At 36.0% G+C, this 25,885-nt stretch overlaps 1 protein-coding gene across 3 annotated transcripts in view; it reads left to right on the top strand.

Moving 5' to 3' along the window:
• The window catches only part of twin (CCR4-NOT transcription complex subunit 6-like twin), a 501,959-nt gene extending 476,596 nt beyond the window's left edge, over window positions 1–25,363 (top strand). For 2 of the 3 annotated variants that reach the window (XM_090397005.1, XM_090397006.1), the window contains exon 11: window positions 24,148–25,363. In XM_090397005.1, coding sequence (XP_090253131.1) covers window positions 24,148–24,370 — 223 coding nt within the window. In that variant the 3' untranslated portion in view covers window positions 24,371–25,363. The remainder of the gene's footprint in view (window positions 1–24,147) is intronic. The other variant, XM_090397007.1, reaches the window with a different exon arrangement.
• The last annotated feature ends 522 nt before the right edge of the window (window positions 25,364–25,885 follow it).

The following is a 25,885-nucleotide window of genomic DNA, read 5'->3' as shown; positions in this document are numbered from 1 at the left end:
GTTTTCTTTGCTTTGAAGAGATCTGGATATTCTGCAGTGGCAATGTTATCTACAGTTGCAGCCTCACTAGTCAAGTTGAGATTGTGGAATGCACAGTGACTCTAACAGCCATCAAATTATCCACAACTTGAAGCAAAAGTGTTGGTTGCATTTTATCTTTTGTCAGATCTTCATATTTATAGATAACTACAATACTGCATAGACCAATAAAGTAGTAAAGACACAAAATAGATATCAAGCACAGTGTGGATGAAGGTAGGAAACAAGTTGAATGCATGGAAGCTTCCTTGACCTTGGATAGGAAATAGCAGTAGTCCTTATGTACCAAAATGAAACTTCATATATGTGAAAACATGGATAATGAAAGCATGTATAACAAGAGTTACCTGTATAGGTTTTACTTGGCTGTTTGACCTTCCTTAGGAAATTTTCAACAGATGACTGAACAGTGCTGCTTTCTTCTCTTCATAAATCTCTTGATAACAGACTAAAGCATCATTCTATCTACTGCCAGCTATCTCAACTTCCACTTCAGTTCCTTTTACTAAAAATTATTAACATGTATGAATACAAATATGCAGTGCGTCTGTGTTTAATAAGAAACAAAGAGAGACTGAGAAAGGTGCATAGATGCATCTCGTGGGCTATTATGTTACTTACCTACAGCTGTTAGGTGGTGTGCAAGTAACATAGACATTTTAAGTAAAATGTTTATAGCTCAAAATTTTCTATAGCCCTCTCAGGATAATCTGCATAAGTCTGAAATTACAATGTTGAATTTACATAAGTAGGGATCTGTGTATATGTGTGTGTGTGTGTGTGGCTCCCACCCATGAAACGCTTCTATAAACCTATAGTATATTCGTACCATGGGTGGGTTAAGGATCTTTTTTCCTGTTTTTTTATTGATTTTATATATTTTTGGTATTTTTTATTTTATTTTTTACCAGGTCCAGAAACCCTGCTCTGGAGACCGAAAAATGGAAGTTGTCCATGCCACTTCAGCCATCCAATAAATGAGATAATGGTCTAACGGCAGGATTCCAGCATGCAGCCTGTTGGTTGGGGAGCAGAAATATTAATCACTTAGCCAACGAGGCCAGCACATATATATATATATATATGTGTGTGTATATGTGTCTCACGTATGTGAGGTCTCAAGATTTATGACATGACAGTGCCAATATATGAACAAATCATTTGAGAGAAGAACGAAATATGTTAATGTGGTTTTTGAAGAGCTGGGGGATTGTAATTATTGAGGAGAACAGCACTGTGGAGATTGTTCCAAACAATAGAGGAATTAAGGAAAAGGATGAGAAGTTGGTTTTATAAGTTTGGAGTTAGTTTGAAAAGTTTGTACATGGGTGTTGACTAGCAGCTATTCGTTTTGTACATGATTAGAAGAAAATTGAGGAATGGTAGTGACCAATTCAGCAGAGCATTTATGGATATTAGCATATGCTGAATGGTTCAAGTCAAAAACTCTAGGCTCTCACTCACTGTATACTTAACTTGCTATTACTATAGCAAGTAATAACTGCAAAAAATCTTCAACAACAAATCCAAAGCAAATGCACTAAGCTAGTCTCCTGTTCAACTGGTAGTATTCCTGCTCTAAGTCCCTCATCAAGGCTATAAAATGCAACTTCTTTCCCTCCACATTTTTGCCTCTCTCGCATCCTGATGATACAATGGTAAAATTTTCTAAAGATAAAGCAGACTTCTTGGCATCAGATGACCAAGGCAAATCTCTTCCTGTTATTCCATGAACTATAGAGATTAGAGAAAGCATACATAGTATACTTTCTCTAATCTTTCATCAGAATGAAATACGAAAAATATTCAGCAGCCTTCATACCAGCTTATTCTTCTATTCCTGATGGTATCCCCTTCAGCTGTACTAAAAGCTTGTGCTCCAGCATAGAAGCAAGCTTTTATCCAGCCTGTTCTTCTGAAAAAAGGGAGATAAAATTCAGAAGCATGTAGTGAAGTTGTTTGTAAGGATAGAAAAATTAGAACTCCATGGTGTGTTCAGGAAGTTAAAGAGGCAGTCAAAGAAAAGAAGAAAGCATATTGAACGTTTCTAGCAAACAAATCGGCTTGTGCTCTTAGAGAATACAAAGAAAAGTGTAAGAAAGTGAAGCTTTGTGTAAAAATAGCTAAACAAAAGTCACAGGAAGACTTTGGTATGTACAAATATGACAATCAAGGAGTTTTTTTTATGGGTTTTTTTTTTGTGATTTAAAGAATCTGAGAGGTCAGCATGTGCTCAAAGAGAATGGACTGCTCTGCACAAATATGGTCACCTGTTTTTCAAAGAGATGAAGATATATTGTCCAGAATGCATACAGTAGGTTCACTAAGTCAGTGTCAGGTCTCAACCTGACCTCATATTCCACATGTGGAATATGAGGACATGTTGAGGGAATGTAACTTGCGGAGTTTTGTGAATAAAAGAAGAGGAATATGATTGAAACACATAAGTTGGTGAGGGGATTGTTACTAGATGATTGCTGAGGAGAGTAAAGGAAGATGAGGGTAGAACAAGAGGCTGTCTTCGAAAGCTGTATAAGGGGAATGTGAACAAGTAAGTAAGAGTAGGTTCTTTGTTTGGAGAGTGGTTGGTGGGTGGAATGCATTATCTGAAAGTGTATTGATCTACCACAATGAGTCCATGGTTCGATGTCAATAATAATAACTTAGTTACTGAAGTTTTAAAACAAATCAAAGTTTGAGCAGCTTTCAGAAGTGAACTGTAGACTAAAGTACACAAACATCAATCAAGAAAAGAAAAATTTAAAAACAAGGATCAAACCTTGGAGATTCTGTGGCCAACTTTGAAGAAAACATTGATTGATAAAGCCAGAGAAGCATGTAGTGAAGTTTTTTGTAAGGATAGATTTAACTTCCTAATCCATCATGTAGTTCTGACAAAATCAGAATTCCATGATGGATTAGAAAGTTAAAGAAAAGAAGAAAGCATATTGAAAGTTCCTGGCAAGTAAGTCAGCTTGTGCTCTTAAGACAATGCAGAGAAAAATGTAAAAAAGCAAAGTGCTGTGCAAAACTAGCTACAAAGAAGTCATGGGAAGACTTTGGTAAGAACATTATTATTATTATTATGGCTATCTCCATGGAGTCAGTAGACTCATCGTGGGAGACCCAAACTAGCAAAACAATATCTGTCATATCTCTTCTTGAATTCATTTACAGACGAAGAGCTCACAACTAAGTCAGGCAATGAATTCCACTCATTCACCACCTCCAGGCAAAAAACTTTGTTCTGACACCCCTGTTAGCCATACTCTTCTTTAATTTCCAGGGATGACCTGTTCTTCCATCACTATCACACAGCTGAAATATTTCTCCTGCATCAATCTTATAAAAACTTTTTAGTAATTTAAATGTTTCTATCATATCCCCTCTTCTCTACCTATCAACCAACCTCTGTGATTCACAAGCTCTCAATCTATCAATGTAGGGAGCATTTTTTACATCACTCACCAACTTAGTCACTCTTCTCTGAACCCTCTCCACAGCCTACTCATCTCCAAGGAATCCAGGTGACCAGACCTGAGCACAGTAATCCAAATGTGGAAGTATCAATGCTTTATAAAGGGGAATAATAACCTCTTTATCTCTGGATGTCAGTGTGTTCCTCAACAACCAAGTAATCCTATGTGCAATCTTGGACACCTTAGCAATGTGTCCCCTGAAGTTCATCTCCCTATCTACCGACACCCTTAAGTCCCTAGCCTCATCAATCTCTTGGAGTACTGTTCCATCAATGTAGTACACAGCTTTGTAAACAATATCTTCTCCGTGCAGAATCATTATTCTAACTGATAAGCTTAGGCGTTGATGGTTATTCGTGACTTATTTTTCACGGTATTAACAACACCACAAACACTTTTATCCACAAGGATGTTTTATTAACGCTAATATTTCGCTGATTTTCAACTCAGCATCATCAGAGCACAACACACATGTAAACGCGACAGTGAGTGAGTGAAACAATATAATTGCAAAAGACACAAGATCTAAAGTCCTATTTTTTGGAGCGCCCAAACAAATTCCTAAACTCGAAATTATGATGAAAGTAGAACGGGGTATCCACGATCTTCTGCCAGCAATGGCCAATAACGTGCGACTAGACATAGCAAGTATTATAAACAAAGCTAAGCCTCCAAAAAGTAATATACCACATAAGCAAATAACTGCCCTAAAAAAGTTATATAATAATAAAAATATTATTATTACAAAAGCTGATAAAGGAAATGCAACAGTTATCATGAATAAAGAAGAATATAACAAAAAAATGCAAGATCTCATATGTGACAGTTCCACATATCAAAGTATACATCAAGACCCTACAATGTCGCAAAAGAAAAAAGTCCGAAAATTACTGAAAAAAGTGACATCATGGCCCAAAGAAATCATCAGGAAAATAAAACCAATTCATGTTAAAACACCCCGTATTTATGGATTACCAAAAATCCACAAAACTAATGTTCCCCTACGCCCCATAGTTGATAGCATAGATAGTCCCACATATAAACTGGCCCGGCATTTAGCTAAGTCGCTTGCCCCTCTTACTGGCAACTCCTCTACTTTTGTAAAAAATTCAATCCATTTCAAAACAGTGGTTAAAAATCTAATCCAAAAAAATTCAGACATAATGGTTAGTTTCGATGTCACCTCCCTATTTACCAATGTACCACTTATAGACACTCTTGATTTAATCAAGTCTAAATTTCCCCCAGATATTTTTGAATTATTTCAATTTACCATGAATGCAGGTTACTTTACATGGGGGGGAAAATTCTACAAACAGATTAATGGTACTGCTATGGTTTCCCCCCTCTCACCCCCGTTAGCAAATTTTTACATGGAACACTTTGAAAACAAAGTACTTACCACAGCTACATACAAGCCACAAGTTTGGTTGCGCTATGTAGATGATGTGTTTGCCATCTGGCCCCATGGACAAGACACTTTGGACGCTTTTGTCACCTACCTAAACAGCCAACACCCCAAAATTCACTTCACAGTAGAAAAAGAATCAAATAACTGTCTACCATTTCTTGACACATTAGTCACCCGCCTTTCAGATGGATCACTATCTTTTTCTATTTACAGGAAGCCTACACACACTGGAAGATACCTACATAAACAATCACATCATCATCCATTCCAACAGTATGGCATTTTAAAAACACTTACACACAGAGCCAGAGCCATTTGTTCTAATGATACAGCTCTGACCACTGAACTCCAGTATCTGCGCCATATGTTCTTAGCCAACGGCTACAATCCCTACAAAATAGAAAAAATACTACATAGGCCCATTACTCTGCCCCCCCCCCCCTAATACACCAGAATACAACATGACCATTTCCATTCCCTATATCAGAGGTACATCGGAAAAGATAGCCAAAGTATTGTTGAAACATGGCCTTCGCACCACCTTCAAGCCTCATGTCAAGCTGGCAACTCTGATCCGCTCGCCAAAGGATAAACTTCACCCTTTAGCACACCCAGGAGTGTATGAAGTTCCATGTGACTGTGACTTGGCCTATTATGGGCAAACAGGAAGATCAGTGAACATCTGCCTGGAAGAACATGAAAGATACATTCGCTACTATTACTATGGCAAGTCGGGACTGGCAGACCACGCTTTGGACACTCCTTCACACAGGATTAGATGGAGGAAAACGAATGTGCTATTTAGGAGTCGTTATAGATCTGAAAGATTATTTTTTTTTTGAGTCAGCAATGGCTTTGAAGAATTCTCCCAACCTTAACAAATATGGTTGCATTAATTTGCCAAAAATTTGGGAGACGGTTATCCTAAGAAAAACTCCTGGATAACTGCTGCCTTTTTTTTTTTTTTTTCGTTAGAGGGCGCCAAAAAATAGGACTTTAGATCTTGTGTCTTTTGCAATTATATTGTTTCACTCACTCACTGTCGCATTTACATGTGTGTTGTGCTCTGATGATGCTGAGTTGAAAATCAGCAAAATATTAGCGTTAATAAAACATCCTTGTGGATAAAAGTGTTTGTGGTGTTGTTAATACCGTGAAAAATAAGTCATGAATAACCATCAACGCCTAAGCTTATCAGTTAGAATAATGATTCTGCACGGAGAAGATATTGTTTACAAAGCGCGACGGTTCGGTAAGTTGAAACTGAAATTATCCAGAAAAGTAGTACACAGCTGTTAATCTTTTAATCCCAAAATGCATGACTTTACACTTTTCCATATTGAACTGACATCCATTATCTTTTGCCCATTCTACCAGCTTATTTAAATCATCCTGCAAACTTTCAACATCAGCTTGATTTTTTATTGCGTTACCCAACTTTGCATCATCAGCAAACAACTAAATATCTCCCTTTAAGCCATTTCCTATATCATTTATATACAAATTAAACAACAATGGCCCAAGCACAGAGCCCTGAGGCACACCTAGAAAAAACACATAGAAAATAAATATCAGAAATGTGCAAAATATTCTGGAGGCTGTTGAAAAAGCTTAGAAATGGAGGAAAGAGTACTGTAATAGGAATAAGAGATGATAAAGGTGACATGAAAATTGAAGATAAAGATATTCTAAATGTCTGGAGTAATTACTTTGAAAGACTGCTAAATGAAACAAGCAGTGACAGAATGGTGATAGAAAACATTCAGGCAGAAAGGCTATCAATACTCAAAATAAAAAACCACCAAGAATCTTAAACGTAGGAAGACAACTGGATGATATTCAACCAGAAATGCTCAAATATGGAAGTATAAAAGTTTTTGCAGTGGCTGCACTGCATAATTTTGAAGACCTGGTCAGAGGGGCAAATTCTGGACAATTGGAATAGAGCTCTCATAGTATCCAGCTATAAAAAGGGAAATAAAACTGAATGTGAGAATTTCAAAAGTATGTGATGATAGAGTGTTCCTGGTAAGATTTATGCACGTATACTTGAGAAACAGCTAAAAAAAAAATTGTGCAAGGGAAGCTTGATGAAGAGCAAATAGAGGTTGTCAGGATCAGATTTTCAGTTTAACACAAATAGCTGAGAAATCCTTGGAATATAACAAGGATTTGTATTTAAGTTTCACAGACTTGGAAAAGGCATGTGTCAAGAAAAAAGCTCTTCAAAATGCTACTGTGTAAATGGGACATTATATTGAGTAATACATAGCCCCTATTTAAGCTGTAAGTTAGCAGTTAGAATTGAATTAAGTACATTAAGATGGTGTGTGACATGGGTGCACATATCATCAACTGATATTCATTATATGGATCACATTACGAAAAAAAAAGTGGTATTAAATCTGATATCAAAAATGGCTATGTTAACTTAGCTCTACTTTATGCAGATTATGTTATACTACTAAATAAATCCAGTAATCTGTAAGATTCTAGACTAAATTGAATAAATGTTATAATAAATTTGATATGAAAATCAGCAATAAAGACAATGAAAATAGGCAGAAAATTGAAAACATCGACTGTATCTTGAATGGACAACTTTAGAATAAGTAAAACATTTCAGCTACTTAGGCACAATTTTTAGTGAAGATGGCAAATTAAATATCGAAATAGGCAACAGAATTAATAAAGCTAGCTTGGTAGAAAGTCAACTGAATAAATTTATATGAAATTAGAAGAAAATTAGTCAAAATACTAAATAACTTTATACAAAACATCCAAATCAATTTTAACTTGTGAATCTGAGAGCTGGGTTAGAAATAAAACTCTTGGTCGAAGACTGGAGACCACAGATATAAGAGTTTATTATTTTATTATGATTTAGACAGGTATCTCCATGGAGTCAAAAGACTCCTTGCCGGAGACATATTACCCATTCACACACCTATCATACATCTCCTTAAACTTATTCACTGTTGGGACATCCAAAATTACCTCTGGCAATTCATTCCACTCATTCACCACTCTCCAAGTAAAGAACCTAATCTGCACACCCTTACTAACCATACTCTTAGACAACTTCCAAATGTGACCCCTTGTTCTGCCCCTACTCCTAAAGTATCCAAAAATTACTTTTGTGTCAATCTTATAGAATTCCTTTAGGAACTTATACATTTCTGTCTTCTCCTCTATCCCCTGCCTGTCAGCTAAACTCTGCAATCCACACACCTTCAATCTATTCTAAGGGAGCATTCCACAGACGTCACCAGATTGGTCACTTGTCTTTGAATTCTCTCCATCACTTCCTGATCCACAGGAAATGCAGGTGGCCAAATCTGTGCACATTAGTCAACATGTGGCTAAATCATAGCTTTTCAAAGAGGGATAACCTCCCTATATTTACTTATCAATGTGTTCTTCAACATGCAAATAATCTGGTGAGCTAATTTGCATTATCCGTGTGTAGAGGCTTAAGTGCTGTGAGGACATCATGTTGGAGGCTTAATGGATTGTATACAGCACTCAGAAAGGATTAAAACAGAATTTAATACTTCCTATATTTTGTCTCAGTCACTGAGACATCTTCAGGGATTACAAAAAAAACTAATGTAACATATACACAAATACCACACAATACTAAGCCCAACTATGTGGGTGACTCTAAAGTCCTATCTAGGTAGAGCGCCCTCTAAAGACGGTTGTAGGTGGCCTGGAATGTAAGATGGGATCTCTGATGATGTGTTTCCCAAATCTTAGGAAGCTTAATGCAACCGTATTTGTTAAGATTTGGTTGATTTCTGAGGGCTGCTGCTGATTCTAAAAATAATCTCTCTTTTTTGAATTTGCTGTTGTGGAGCATGGTGGTTTTTTTTTTTTTTTTCGTGAAATCTTGTGAGTTGTATCCAAGACATGGTCATGACTGACCATAGTCATGCTTGCAGATATATGACTCGTGTAACACATGGAAAAAAAAAAACCCACTATGCTCTACCACAGCAAATTCAAAAAAGAGAGACTATTTTTAGAATCGGCAGCAGCTCTCAGAAATCAACCAAATCTTAATAAATACAGTTGCATTAAGCTTCCTAAGATTTGGGAAACACTTATCATCAGAGATCCCACCTTACATTCCAGGCGACCTACAACTGTCCTTAGAGGGCGCTCTACCTAGATAGTACTTTGGAGTCACTCACGTGGGTGACTTTGATTTGATTAAAATTCTGTTTTAATCCTTTCTGAGTGGTGTATACAATCCATTAAGCCTCCAACATGATAATTTTCAATATGTTCTCTGAATTTCAGATCTCTATCTGTCATCATCCCCAGACACCCCCCCCCTAGACTCATCAATTTCCTGTAATCTAATATCATCAGTATGATGCAAAGTATGTAATCTTTTCATCCTGACATGCATTACCTAAGGTAATATGCAGCATTAAGCTGATAACCATTGTTCTTTATCCACACTACCAATTTATTTAAATCATCCCGCAGAATATTTACATCACCTTTATCAACTATTGTCCTCCCCAATTTTGTATGATCAGCAAACACCTGAATATCCTTCCCTCAAATCTTGTGCTATGTTATTACTGTAAAAATTAAAGAGTAATAGTCCTAGTACAGAGCCCGGGGCACTCCAGTAATCACTCATTAGTGTGGATTCTACTCCATGTACACCACCCTCTGATGCCTGTCTATCAGCCAACCCCTCCCCATCCATGCCACCATTCTCATATCTATTCCCATTTTCTCCAAGTTATGTAATCATTTTCCATGTGGTATTCTGTCAGATGCCTTTGCAAAGTCCAGCAGTGCAATGTTGTAGCCATTTCCCTTATTCAATTCTGCTGTCATCTTATTATAAAACATGAATAAATTACTGAGGCTGGACATACATTTTAGAAAACCATGCTTCCCCTATAAAGTATCATATTCCTATCCATCCAGTCCTGAATTTTACTTTTAACCAACTTTTCCAACACTCTAACCACTCCAAATTCTAATTACACAACTCCAGAGATACTAATTAGCCTGTTATTTGCTACTACTGTCTTGGAGCCACCTTTATGCAATGGAACTATCTTGCCTTCTTTCCACTCTTTTCGAACTTTGCCAGAGCTGAGACTTAGATTAAACAACTTTGTTAGAGACATTGCTAGCGCTAGTTCTCTTGCACATTCTTGTAGCACCTGAGCTGATATACCATCCAGTACAAGGGGCATATAATATTCAGTGTGCTAGGTGTACGGTGCACACTCATGGAATTTCAATTTCACCCATATTATATTTTTGCATTTATCCTGTTAAAGACTCTCCTAATTGTTTCCTGGCTTTGTGTGATTCCAAAAATTAAACCCAGTATACTAGTGCTTCATGAAGAGCTTTTCGATGCATAAACATTACATCACATTCTATTCATATGGATTCTTTTCATAATCATTCTTTCTGTTACTTGCTATGTAGCAAAAAAAAAAAAAAAAAAAAAAAAAACGCTTTTGGGTTTACTTTGGTTAATAGCCTAGATGTTCAGTCACAAATATGAACACCTTTGAGTGCTTTGAACAGACATACAGGTGGTGCAGCGGGTCAAATTCTTAGCATTCCAGTGGTTTTAAAGCATCTGGAAAGTAAGGCAAAAGGTGCACTGAGACAATAGCACTCAGAAATCAATGGGTGTAATTGGTTATTGTCAACCAATCCAGTTGAATATTGTTATTTGTCATGAGTTGCTATTTTTGTTTTATGAGTTTCATCTATTTTGCATGTATGAAGTGTGAACTGATGTGTTTTGGACACCAATATAAACAAGTAATTTTTTATAAATAATTTATAACTTTTTTCCTGATATTTACACTGGGAATCAGTGTAATTCTTTTCTTAATCATTCTTTCTGTTACTTGCTATGTAACAAAAAAAAAAAAAAAATGCTTTTGGGTTTACTTTGGTCTGCTTAGCTAATTTTCTCTCAAAATCAGCTTTAACCTTCCCTACTATATCCTTTCTTTTAAGCTTAAACGGTGATCCAAATGCATTTTTTGAAAATTACTGAAAATTGGAGACAACTACCATGTTTGAATAAAAACTTTAGTTTAATATAACTAAAATCTGCATTCGACGTTTCGACCTTTTTGTCAAGGTCATCATCTGGAGCATATAACTATACACAGAAAACAAGCTACATTACAATCAAACTGGTTTGTTAAAGATACTGACTAACTGCTACAACAATTGTTGGTCTGACCTCTGGTGGAAAAAAAAAAAAAAAAATTATGCATCAATGCTTGAGTCCTATTATTAGTGTTATCTGTTGGTTGTAGAAATACATTGGTCGTAACAACAAGTATCTATCTATATACATATATTAACATCATGATTATACTTGTACAGTCCAGCCAGTTGGTATGGAATGGTTTCTAATACTAGTTGAAGATTGGTTAGAGTCCTGACTTATGTTGGATCTTATGTATTAGGTAGGCTGAATATGTGCCATCCAGAATCCTTGGAATTTTCATGCCATCTTTGTTGTTGATATTTTGGTGGTTTATCAGGATTTCGCAGGCTTCCTTAAATTTCCTTTCATACCAGGTTTTTGTGTGGTGTAAAGAGTGGGTGCTTTTCCAGTTGATTTGGTGTAAAGTGTTGAGCATGTGGTCTGAGAGGCCTGCTTCACCATAATGGTTATATTTAATGTGTCTAATGTGTTCTTTCTTGCGTATTGTCCGTCCTGTTTCACCAATGTACGGTAAGTTACAGGTGCAGCGGATGCAATAGACTCCAGGATGTGCTAATGGGAGGAGAGGATCCTTAGAGGAGTTGAATATGGTTTTAAGTTTAGTGGGTGGTTTAAAGGTGGCATTGAGGTTATAATGTTGTAGGATTCTGTTGATTTTTTTCTGATAACCCTTTAATGTATGGGATGGCTATGGTTTTACTGTAATCTAGATTCGTTTTTGTTGTTGTTTTATGGAGTATTTTATTAATAGTATTTTTGTTATAGCCATTATTTGTGAATGTGTCGCTGATGATTTTTAGTTCTTGTTTCAGGACTTGATTAGAGCAAATTGTTGTAGCTCTGATTTTAAGGGTGTTAATGACTCCATTTTTTGTGATGGGTGGTGATATGAGTTAGCATGTATGTATTGGCCAGTGTGTGTGTTGGTTTTCGGTAGACCGTGAAGGATAGACTGACTGAAGGAAGACGTGTGACTAGTGTGTCTAGGAACGGGAGCGAATTTTGATTTTCGATTTCGATGGTAAATTGTATGCGTTCGTGTTGTTTGTTCAGGTGGCTAAGGAATGTGTTTAGCATTTGTCGCCCGTGTGGCCAGATCGCGAACACATTGTCAACGTATCTAAGAGCCAGACTATCGGTCTTAGCGTGGTGGAATCAAGAGCCTTTTGCTCAAAGGTTTCCATGTGAAAGTTAACAATTGAGGGGGATAGTGGAGAGCCCATGGCTGTACCTTCTTTTTGTAGGTAAAATTTGTTTTGCCACACGAAGTAACCGGACTGTAGTACGTGGGCATAGAGGGCCGTAATGTCGGGCGGAAATTTGTTCTGTAGTAGGAGAATTGTGTCATTGATGGGGACATTAGTGAAAAGGGCAGAAACGTCAAAACTGACTAATAAGTCGTCTTTGTCGAGTGTTATGTTTTTAATTTTGTTTATAAAGTGTTGTGTGTTTTTTATGTAGGAGGGGGAATGCCCTACCAACTCCTTGAGTGTTGCCGCTAATTTCTTGGCTAAGTGGTAATTGGGACTGTCTATTCCTTCCACAATTGGTCGAAGGGGCACATTTTGTTTGTGTGTTTTCAGGACCCCATATATTCTGGGGGGGGGGGGCATAGTGGGGTTTCAGTTTTTTAACAGTGTCTGGTGGCCAAGAAGTGATGGACTTGAGTGGTTTCTCTGTTTTATCCTTTATCCTTTTTGTTGGGTTATAATTTACTAGCTTATATGTGTTGTTATCGGCTACTAGTTGATTCATCTATAGTATGTATGTTGACCTGTCAAGGACGACAGTGACATTGCCTTTATCTGATTTCGTTATTATTAAGTTTTGTTTGGCTTTTAATGACTTAATTGCTGCTAGTTCTGTTTTGGTGAGATTGTTCTGTATGGTTTTCTTAGTGTTCAGGACATTACTAGTTTCTAAACGTATTTTATCAGCTATATTATTAGGTAGGGACCTGATGCCTCTTTCTATGTGGTAGATAAAATCCAATTTGTTTACCTTTTTAGGTGCTATTGCATAGTTAAATCCTTTATTCAGTAGCGTAAGTTCGCCGATATTCATGGTGTGGCTTGATAGGTTGATCACATGGTTCTTGCTTGCCGGTGGTTGGTCGCTCCTTGTCTCCCTTGATTATTGTTCATTGTTGGTGTTTATCAGGGAGGCGGTCTCCTGATTAGATGGATTCCTGTGATTGGTCGCCATATTTTGCCGTTGTTTCAGACTGTGGAATTTCATCTTGAGTTTTTCTTTATTCTTTATTCTACACAGCCAAATATACCCTGAAAAAGAATAAAGAAAAACTCATTACAATTTAGTTATATTAAACTAAAGTTTTTATTCAAACGGTAGTTGTCTCCATAATTTTCAAAACATGCATTCCCTGCTATGCTTGTTACCTTTCTTAGTTGCACTTTATATTGTTCTTCAGCATGCTGATCACTTTTTTGTTAATGTTGATATTCCTTCCACAATGATTTTTTTTTATTTTTTTTTTACAGCTTCTGCTTTATAATCCCTATTCAGTTTATTCACCTGATCCTGAGTATGCAGTCTGATAATGCCTTATTCAAACAATCTCTGGCTACTTCCCTTACAACTGCCTTATCCCAACTTATCAGTGACTTATGAGAAGGATTGGGGAAGTGAATAGATAGCATCAATGGCATTATTAAAACACTTAAGGAAATGAACAACGTAGTTAAGGATATAAATTAAATTATACTTTAATAAATATTTTCCGATATTTCGGCAACGTCACGTTGCCATCTTCTAAAGGAACTTACAAAAGAAGGCACGTGCACGTAGGCACTACAAATACAGGTTACTGTATTTGTAACCTTAAGTGTTTTAATAATTCATAACCAACGTATAAGCCTGTCTACGAGAATCAGCATCAATGGCAGTATTACATTAGAAATGAGGATATTATAAAGGAACTTGCCATTGTTAGCATTCAGGAATGTATGATCAGAGCTAATCTCAGGTGGTATGATCACTTAAACAAAATGAGAAAAGGTTAACAAAAAAAAAGCGTTCTTTGCCAGACTTGTAGGAAGATGTAGGTAGATTGATTCTATAAAAAGTGCCTTTAAAGACAGAAAAAGTAAGATATAATTATGTTGGAATCTTGACAGATAACAAATAAATTTGGAAGAAATTGTTGATAGGAAGTTAGTAATGATGTAACTTTTTCATCTTAATATCCTCTACATCCCTGGAGGGTATATATCAGGAATTTGATGATGATGAATAATTACCGAAGATATATCTAAATACACTTATCAACTTAGACAATCTTACAACTTCCTTGTTCCAACTTCTGAGTGTTTTTTAAACTGATCCTCCCAGCTGTTTAGTCTAGTTTCGTGATTCGTTCTCTGAACATCAGTTCCATGTCCATTACTACTTCCATATGCCTAGTCTCATATTTGGTACAGTCACGTCAATGTAATATGCATTTGGTATTCTTTTCAGCTAAAAGTGCATAATTTTGTCATAGCTGTTAATCATTGTCCTTTGTTCACAGTGCATACTATTCTTCTTAAATCATACACTTTAGCATTATCAGAAAACCACAGGAATTCCTGCTTGAAACTTCCCAGTAGAGGGTGAAGCTGGAAGCATATTATTATTATTATTATTATTATTATTATTATTATGTGACACCTCCAGGGAGTCCAAAGACTCATCAAGGGAGAATGTGCCAACACCATCAAACGATTGAACCCCTTCTAACTACTAACCGCGCTCAAACTTGCTTAACTTTTTGTGAGCCGTTAAGTAGCAAAGGCTCTACCAATCAACCAACCAACCATAATGTCCAAAAAAATTATAATTTGTTTTAGTATTTCAAGGGTACTAAATACCATATCTAGTTTTAAAGCTGTGCATTTCTAGGTATATTTTTATTACAGCTGTTTTAAATAATTTTCTTTTTTAACTGTATCTTTATCTTTTAGAATGTATTCAGGTTGTCACCTAAATAATCTCATTATGGCTGTCACCAAAGCTGAGCTCACTAACATGTAACTGCCGTGCCTGCTGCCATTTGTGGCATAGTGGTAGAGGGCATTGTAGCCTGTACACTTCATGTATGTATGAAATGCAGGCAGTGAGAAGTGCTGGGTGATTGGAGCATTACTGTTTCTGGATTATGTATCATAATGACATAGAAATTTATTAGTTCTGACATATTGGAGTTGCATGTTTGAGACGAGGAGAATAGGAAAGAAATTTGACTTTAGAGAATGTGGCAGAAGAAGTTATTTTGACATATGGCCTTGATTGTATAAGTGAAAGCAAGATGTATGGAGAAAGAAATAAAAGTGTTGAGAAAGGAAATGGGAAGCATGATGACTGAATTTAGGAGGATATCTGGAAGGATTATAAGACTTGAGAGGTTAATTAATGCAAGGAGATAAAGGAGGGAAAGTTTAAAAGAAAAGAAAGAGAGAGAGAGAGAGAGAGAGAGTGGAAGCAGAAAGAGTCAGGGATGTCATTGAGGAAAAAATAAATGGAGTTGTGAGGAATGTGCTGTATAAAGACTTGGTGATTTAGAGTATACCGAGTAGCATGCCTGGAGAAATGATAGAGATTTTGGCAGTTGTGATGAAGCAAGGTGAAAATGTGTATGAGATTATAGTGATGATTGGTACAAATGATCTAAGAGATACTGTGAATCAGTTAGTGAGAGATCTGAGATTGATGTTAGGGATTGTATATCAGAGAGGGAACGTAGTGAATGTGTTACCTAGGTATGATAATACATAACTGAAAAGAATAGCAGTGACATAAATGAGATCATAGCAGTACTTTGTAGCAAAAGAGGTCAGGAATAATAGATGCTCGGAATGAAATTAATGTTAGAAGGGATGTGAGAGATGAATTGCAGTTGAACATGGAAGGATACATGTATTTAGAGAGATTTTTGTTTTCTAGGTAAGTGAGTGTGTTAGGGCAGAGGAAATTAAAGTTGCCAGGATGAAAGGTAGTAGGGATGGCTTCATGCAGGGACACTGGCTTGAAAAATGAGAGAGAGAGATAGAGAGAGTTTACAATGTATTGAAGAGCCACGAGGAGGCTGCAGGAGTAATAGTTATAGGATACTGAAAATGCACTGATTTTTCTGTATATAAATCTCAGGAGTATTTAAAATGAGTCTGTATGAAGATAATGGTATTAATGAGATGGGTTGATAAATAAGAATTTGCCTGATGTAGAAATTGAAGATCATAGCATATTCTGGCATTATAGGAAAGTTAAATGATGGAGTGTTACTTACAGTGGTGAGTTGTATCCTCTTAGGAAATGGCCCTGATGAATTTGAGAGTATGTGGTGTGAGGTAGCAGTAAATAGAGCAGGATATTTAGTAGAATGTTGCTGTGGGCAACATCCTAATATATACAGAAAAATAGAGGGTGATGAGCAGGAAATATTTAGACAGTTGGGCAAGGGCCAAATGAATGACCATTGGTGATACTTTAACTATAGCAATATAAATTATTATTATTATTCAGGCCTCCATGGAGTCAAAACACTCATTGTGGGAGGTCCCTCCTAGGAAACACAAAGTCTATCATACCACTCCTTAAACTCATTGACCGTTCTCGCTCTCACCACTCTATCAGGTAATGCATTCTATGGTTCAACCATCCTCCATGCAAAGAAACCACTCCTCATCCTCTTGCTCACAGTTTCCTTCCGTAACTTCCATGGCCTCTTGTCATTGCTCCTTCCCACTGTTCAACCAAGCGAAAGAACTCCCCATCTCTCAACAGTTTAAAAGTCTCAATCATATCACCTCTCCTTCGTCTATCCACCAAACTCTGCAGTCCACATTCCCTCAGCCGACCCTCATAACTAACATTGTACAGTGCTGAAACCATCTTTGTTATCTGCCTTTGTACCCTTTCCACAGTTAATTTATCCCCTTCAAATCCTGGGGACCAAATCTGAGAACAATAGTCTAAGCGTGGTTTGATCAGGGTCTTATACAATGGAATGATAACTGTTTTATCTCTGCAGGTCAACGTCCTTCTCCTTATTGCAGCAATCCTCTGTGTTACCTTCACCACCTTTGCACTATGTCTCCTGAAGTTCAGATTTCTATCAATCATCAACCCCAGATCTCTTGTCTCCCCTACTTCCTCCAGTATAGCTCCTCCAATCAACTATGCAGTGTCCCATCGATGTGTCCCAAACCTCAAGCCCTTACATTTTGCTGCATTAAACCGACATCCCCCATTCATTTACCAATCTGTCTAGCTTCTTCAAACCTCTTGCAAGGCTACCACATCTGCACTATTACTAATAACCCTTCCCAGCTTCACATCATCTGCAGTCAACTGACAATGTCATTGACATAAAGGTTAAACAATATAGGTCCCAGTACTGAGCCCTGTGGGACCCCCACTTGTAACCCTCTGCCTCCTTGAAACTGCCCCACCAAACACAACTCTCTGATACTATCAGACAGCCAATCCTGAATCCAGTTGACCAACCTGACATCCAGACCTATGTGCTGTAACTTAAATATCAGCTTATTATGTGGCACCCTGCCTTTGCGAAATCCAAGAAAATGGCAGTATTTGCTTTTCCCTTATCTACTGCTCTTGTAACTTTATTATAAAAGACTAGCATATTGCTAAAACAAATGTGCCCCATCACAAATCCATGTTGATTCTCAGAGATAACATTACCCTCATCTGCCCAATGCTGTATATAGTCCCTCACTAATTTCTCCAAGATCTTAACAACTACTGATGACACGCAAACTGGCCTATAATTAGACACTTCCAGTCTGCTACCGCCCTTATGCAATGGCACTATCTTACCTTTCTTCCATTCCCTGGGCACCTTTCTCACAGCCAGACTTTCATTGAAAATCCAGGTCAAAGGCGCTGTCAGTTCTTTAGCACATTCTCTCAAAACTCGTGGTGAAATACCATCCAGTCCCACAGCTTTACTGGCATCCAGAGTACTCAGTATTTGGAACACACTCTCCTCCTACACCTCTAAACCTCGAACCTGTCCTATCTCTCTAGTATTAAAATTTACTCCTCCAGGATATCAAAAATACCAAAACAGGCTCGACAGCAGAAAAATGCTGCAAACTCCCCAAAATATCAAAAACAAACTTTTCTGGGATCCATTTACAATCTCTGAATTGGGAGATGCCTCAGAGAAACTAGATATAAATAAATCATGTGAACCAGATAACATACTCGAATTATGATCAAACATCTTCCTTCCCTAGCCCTAGATTGGCTACTTCGCCTATACAACAATAGCCTAAAACAAGGAAAAGTTCCGAAAGACTGGAAGACAGCCACAATCATACCAATCTTAAAGCCTAACAAACCATAAGACCAACCAGGAAGTTATAGACCAATTTCGCTGACTTCGATTCCAGGCAAATTAATGGAAAAAATGATACTCCAATGTTTGAATTACTGTCTAAACAAAAATAGTATACTACCAAATTTTCAGGCTGCCTTTAGAAGAAGTCACTCAACAACTGATCAACTTTTCTGCTTTAACCCAGACAATTCAAGATAACTTTCAGACCAAACCTACCAAATCCACCATTGCAGCTTTTATAGATTTTAGCAATGCCTTTGACAAGGTGTGGAGGCAGAAACTCTTTTCTAAACTTTGTCATATCGGAATAGAAGAGAAAGTTCTTAACTGGATCTATGGCTTTCTTAGAAATAGATCAATTCGAGTTAAAATAAATAATACCTCTTCCAAGAAAGTGAAAATAAGACAGGGACTCCCTCAAGGTAGCATTTTGAGCCCACTCCGTTTTTCCATCTACTTAAATGACTTAATGATAAAAATATAAATAAAGAAACAAAGATAGCTATGTTTGCTGATGATTTGGTTCTATTCTCAGCTCACAACCTAGAAACAGCAGAAGGTCACTTAAACAATGCCATTGAAAGTTTTTCTACATACTGTGAAAACCAAAAAATCAAAATTAACCCTACTAAATCAGAAATCTGTGTTTTTACTATTAATAACCACCTCAGAAAGTGGACACCAAAGATTAAGCTAAACAGTCAACTAATTACATTTAATGAAAACCCCAAATACCTTGGAGTTACTCTGGATCCATCGCTAAGCTTCAATAAACATATCAACAATGTTGCAGTCAGAGCAAAAAGAAGACTAAATATCATGAAAAGTATCTCAGGTAAAGAGTGGGGAACCAATGCTAAAACCTTAAAAGTTTTAGCATTGGTTCCCCAACATATATACCTCTATTATCCATCCCATAATGGAATATGCTTCGCCTATCTGGATGCAAACATCACAAACCAGTTTAGACAAGCTTATAAAAATTCAGAAAAATGCAGCTAAAATCATATGTGGACTAAGGAATACAATTCCTGGAAAAATAGCAGAATTCGAATCCAACCTTGTTCCTTTAAAAATTAGGTGGCAAGAAAATCTAACCAAATTTGTAGAAAAAAGAGCCACCCTTGCACATCATAGAACAAGTGAACTTTTTAAAAACTGGAAACCAACAAACAGAATAAAGAAAAAATCAACAATGCATGAAATTATAGAAAATAAAATTCCCTTGGATTGTCCAAATAAAATAGCCGACTTCCCAGCATTTCCTCCAAATCAAGACAGGAAAAATATAGTTATCAACTCTGAAATAGGGAAACATGAGAAATAAAGCCTAGAAAATCCTGAAATCTTGAGATCATTAGCCCTTTCAAAAATAATGGAATATGGACCTGACTCAATAAAGATCTACACAGATGGGTCCAAAAATCCAAATGGCAATTCTGGGAGTGGCGTACTCATTTATGGCTCTCATAATATAGAACTAAAAACAACTAACAATATTGGATGCAACTCATACCATGCATAATTAATAGCCATTAACACAGTACTGCAATATTTGGACAAAAAAAACTCGAAGGAGTTTATATTTTTCACAGATTCCTTAGCAGCCCCTCAAGCTATTAAGAACTGCTACACTAGCCATCAAGAAATACTTAGAGACATAGCAAAAAACATAAACAAACTACATAAGGATTCCGAAATAATCTTCCAATGGATCCCATCCCATGTGGGATTAAAGGGAAATGAAACTGCAGATGAAGTAGCAAAAATGGCCGCAACATCAAGTGATACCACAGATTTCGATCTTTTTAAAACCACCCAAAAAGAAAACATAAAAAGAACAATTCTTCAGGACATGACTCACCACTGGTACTCAGCAGAAAATCCAGGAGCTACCATCAACTCCAAGTTTAATCGCAGTGCCACTACCATGATCTCTCTCTCCTCAAGACCGGCCACACAAGACCAATCAAGTTTAGAAATGACATAAAAGTCTTCCTCACCTGCAAAATCTGTAACATCGAGGAAGCATCACCAATGCATTTGCTAAACTGTATGAATATTTCCAAATGTGAACTCTATAACAACTCAGAAAAGGTGCTGTATAAAATGCATGAACTTGACCTCTATGATCTGGTGTAATAATACCATGGGATAATAAAAAATAAATAAAAAAAACTCCTCCAGGATGAAATACTCCAATAAAGTGTTCATTGAACAATTCCACTATGTCCTTTTCATCAGTCACTTTATTCCCATTTTTATCCCACAATGTCATGCTTCCACAGTCATTTCTCCTCCTACTGGCCACATTGCTAAAAAATTCCTTAGGATTTTCTTTGGATCTTAGGGCCAATCTCCTCTCATATTCCAGTTTCACCTTCCTTACCAGGAAAGTGTTAGTCACTCTCCTGGCCTGTATCTATATTTTTTTTTAAGCGAACAAAACTGTTTATTTGTTCTAAGTCAAGGTAATTACAAAGATTGAAACTACACATATCAAAATATCTGTCTCTGATTAACTCAGCTAAATAACAATAAGACAAAGTAAGGCTCGTGTCTGGTTCTCCACTCAATTAGATTAGCAATTCTTGCTTAAGCTCTACGACAAAGAATACATATATGCTCATGGCAATCAGACATGTGGGTAGACACACACACACTCTCTAACGTAACTTAATTGAGGCAAAAGACAGAATTAGGTGTAACTAAACTTCACAATCAATTTCCCTTTCATTACATAACATTAGCAAATTTCTCTAAACTCTGTATACAATTAGTTCATAATTAATTAGAAGTGCAGCTTTCCGACTTCACAAAATTGTTCTTTACGCTAACTAACTATGGGATCGACATTTCTTAGCCTTAATTTTCACAATCTAGGAAAGTTCTACAAAATTCTCACTTGCAACCTTGCCAGCTAGTTCAGTACACTAGATCCTAGAGATCACATTCCTCTTCCTTCCGGTAAAAACTACATTTGGATACTAGTTCACGGCAACGATGATACAGCATACTCGGAGATCGTCAAGAAATTTCGCAGTGGTACTTCTGGAATAGACCCTCACTGCTGTTACGAACCTCCTATCATCGTTGGATTTCTGCTGGCGGGACATGACTCCCTGCCCTTGGAACGGCTGGACACAGGAACCTCTTCTAAACGAGACCGGAAATGAGAGCCAGGACCAGAGCCCAATTAGTCAGAAAAAAGAACATTCGGGTAATAAGGGAAATGGAGTTCTGCACTTCTTGAGGAACAATTGCTGTCTTAGGCAGCATGTGGTAGAGGGAACACAAAGATCAATAGTTTTGGATTTGGATGTAGTATTAGAGGATATGATCGTGACTGTGATGTCATACTTTTCCACCACTGATGAGAAGAACTATGTAGTCCTGACTTAGCCGATGGACAGGAAGCCATGCAGGAGTATCAAGAAGAAAGGAATTTATGTGAAATTAGAAAACAATTAATTATAATAGAAACCAGCTTGGAACACAATTGATGGAAGAATTTGAAGGGAGGGATAGTACTTGGTAGTTGGTTAAGAAACATTTGTTGGTGGCAGTGATATATCTTTATCATTGGTTTATTTTTTTTAGCTTGTGAGTTAAAAAGATAACAATTTGAATTAAATGGAAGACTAGGGAAAGGAATTGCAGTTGAAAAAGTGGGTATCGGAGACATATAAAGACAGAAGTAGAGAACGATTTATAAGGAATATAAGGTTCATGCCAGGAAGGTGACTAGTAGTAAGGAGAGAGAAAATGTAGTACAAAAGGAGACTAGCAGTGGGATCCAAGGAGCTCATTCACTATGTAGCCAGTTAGCTAGTAGGAAGGAAAATGATTGTGAATAAATGACAATGCTGGGTTGATGTTCGTGGTGGTCGAAATGATAATGTGAAAGGGATACAGGCATCTGGAGAGATTGTTTTTTTCTGGGTAAATGAGAATGTTAAGGGAGGCAGAAAGTGTATTTCTTCTGTAGTTTCCAAGGTTTTGAAGAAATTCGTGAGAGATTGTATATACAATTTGACAGATGAGGGTAATATTTGAGGTCAGCTTGTATTTGTTAAAGGGTGCTCTTGTTTCATTAATTTTCTTTCCTTTTTATAATAAAGTGACACAGGCTGTTAATGTAAGAAATATTGCAAAGACATTTGAAGGGCACTAAATGATAAGTTGATAATTAAGTTGCAACACATGGAGTTGGATATCAAATTTGTGAATTGGATGGGAAATTAATTATCAGATAGATATCAAAGGGATGTGTCTGGGGAAGTAATATCAAGGAAAAGGAAACTTACAAGTGGGGTTCTACATAGGGTTTCCATATATCAGCATTTATGCGGACATGTCTGCATTTTGATAATGAAAATATCTGTCTGCATACATTTTCGAAAAAAAACTGTTCCCGAAAACCCCTCTTCATATGATGGGAAAGAAATGTCAAGTGTCAGAAAAAAATGGTGTGACTACATTAAATTCTGCAAGAATGAAGAACAGTACAATGAAATTGTAAATATGGCTCAGTTTCTGTTTGCAATTCCAGATCACAATGCCAGTGTTGAAAGGCTCTTCATTAATACAAGTTCAGTGGACCAAGGAAAGAAATAGACTTACCATACAAGCTGTGAAATGACATGCTATAGTTAAATTTAATTACAGACATTTTACATGTAAAAATATGTTCGACTATTTGTGTCGAAACAAAGAACTGCTAAAGAAAATTAGGTCTAATGAAAAATATGCATGGGCTGCAAAGTAATGTATGTAGTGTGATAAATCTAATTCTTTAACATGTAGGCCTACTCTTGTTTCATAAGACTTATGATGGCACTTAAAATCTCATATTTTTGTGTGTTCTAATAAGCATACTCATCATTAATATTTATTAATACTCATCACATCTAATTAATGAAAAGCTTACAAAGATAAAGATTTCAAACATATGTATTTATTTTTGTGTTAGATGTTTGTGTCCAGAAGAGTTGGTCAGGCGATGGGGTGTCAACATTTTAGAATATGGTAACCCTAGTTCTACAGGGCTCAGTACCGGGACCTTTATTGATCAGTTTTATGTCTATGATATTGTCACCAGATGATCTCAGTTGTTTGCAGATGATGGAAGGGTTATTAGCAAAATTGCTGAGGTGATAGAAAATTTAAATAAGTTGGACAGGTAAGCAAATAGATGGGGATGTCAGTTTAATGAAACTTAATGTAAGGTCTTGAATTCTCTGATCTACTGCTGGGGGACTGGACAATGGTGATGGATCTTTGCTAGAGGAAGTGGAAGAGACAATTCTTCAGCATCCATTCAGTCAGTGCGGTATATAACCTGCAAAACTAAAGAATGAAGGAATGAATTTACTCCATATTTTGTGCTAAATTTTAAAGAAAATGTAGTACTGATTAAAATGTGTACATATGTATGCATTCTGTATGATAAAACATTGGCATTGGTCTGAAAAATATTAATATTCATGTATTAGCTAATTAATTCTATTTTTTATATTTTTATTTCACATCAAATTAAAGTAGGATTAAATTGAACTTAAATGGATTTTCTTTAAACTTGCTTTTATTTATTTTATTTTTTAATTTTTTTTTTCAGGTTTTACTTTAAAGGCGTTATTGATTATGTTTTTTATTCAAAGCAGCATATGTCAGTTTTAGGCCTTCTTGGTCCTCTTGATCCTGAGTGGCTAAAAGAAAATAAAATTTCAGGTTGTCCTCATCCACATATCCCATCTGATCATTTCTCTCTCTTAGTGCAACTGGAACTTTCATCTGTTGCACCACAGACTGGGTTACCTAATGGTGTGATACACAGATAGCATTTACTAACATAATGCTGTACATTTATATTTATTAATAGATGTAGAAAATTTGTAAGGACAACAAAAAAGGTGTATCATGTACAATTCTAAAGAAACAAAAATGCAGCTATATTTTTAGCAAAGCCATTTTACAAGGCTGTTTGTTAAGAGGTATATTATGTCTTACCTGATGTATAACAAGTGATATATTTTAGTTTTGAAAGACTTAAATTTCATAAATATATATTGTGTTATGTGATACTAAATTAAATCATTTTAGTCCCATAATTAAAATCTTGTAGATTAGGAAATGGGTAATAAATATGAGGTATATTATTCATTTATAAATATCACTAATCACATTAATTTATAAAATAAACTAATGTTGTGGTTTTTTACTACATTCAGCATCAAATACAGTTTAAAAATGAAAACTGCAGAGAGAATTTCTTTATTATGCCATAAAAGTTCTGTGAATTTTATATTAAAATGTTTGACTTATAATAAAATTGTAAATATCTGAATGCCGTTTAAGGTTTCTTCATACATATTTTGAGATTGGTAGCAATATTTTCAAAATACAAAACTTACTGTCACAGAAAGAGTTCATCTGTAAATTTCATTTCTTTGAAATGTATATTAATGTTAATATTATTTGTGATATATCATTTAGTCAGTTTCACATCTCATATCCAAAAAAAAACTATACACATAAAAATAGTTTGTAATGTATCCTTTGAAAATTGCATGATCAGTTTGCTATTTATAGACATTGTTATATTCAAGAATATATGGTCAGCAAAAACTTTGATAATGAGACTTTGAAACACCATTTTAATTTTTTTTATGTTAAATGTGATTTACATGCAATGTGTTGTTCCCAGTTTGTTGTATAAAACAGATTATGATGAAGGGATTTTAGCTCAACTGTATATATATATATACACACACACTGTTATGTGTCACAGCAAACTAACAAATAAATAAAATAAAATGATGCAGTAAAGTAAATCATGGTATCTTCTCCTATTTCCCTTTAGACAGAACCAGAATGGTTAATGAAAAAAAAATAGATTTAGGGAGGGGATAGGGGGACATATAGAAGACACTTTTTCTCGGTTGATTGATTGGAAGTAACAAATCATGGTATTAATTTCACATTATTTTTAATTAGAGTATAATTACTGAAACTTTTGATTCATGTTTTTTATTACATCTATACACTGAGTCACCAGTTTATTAGAACTACCAACCCAAAACTGCTGCATTCTTTCAGAATGATTTTTTATTATTCCCAGTGCATTGAATCTACAAGGTTCTAGAAACACTCCATAGATATTCCTTCCCAGGAATATATCATGAATTTCTGCAGTTTTATTAAATTAAAGATGTCAAGAAATTATAATTCATGACACGATAACTTGTATATATAGAGGTTCTTATAGATAGACTTATACATTGGTTAGACATACTTTTAATTTTTTTAGGAAGTGACAGCATAAACTATATTATTAATTGAGAGTTTATTTTTCA

The sequence above is a fragment of the Typopeltis vanoorti genome, chromosome 8, assembly GCF_054136105.1.
Source record: "Typopeltis vanoorti isolate ZY-2024b chromosome 8, IOZ_Tvanoo_1.0, whole genome shotgun sequence".
Taxonomy (NCBI): Eukaryota; Metazoa; Arthropoda; class Arachnida; order Uropygi; family Thelyphonidae; genus Typopeltis; species Typopeltis vanoorti.
Note: the sequence above shows the minus strand (reverse complement) of the source record. Positions and strands in the feature narration are given on the sequence as shown.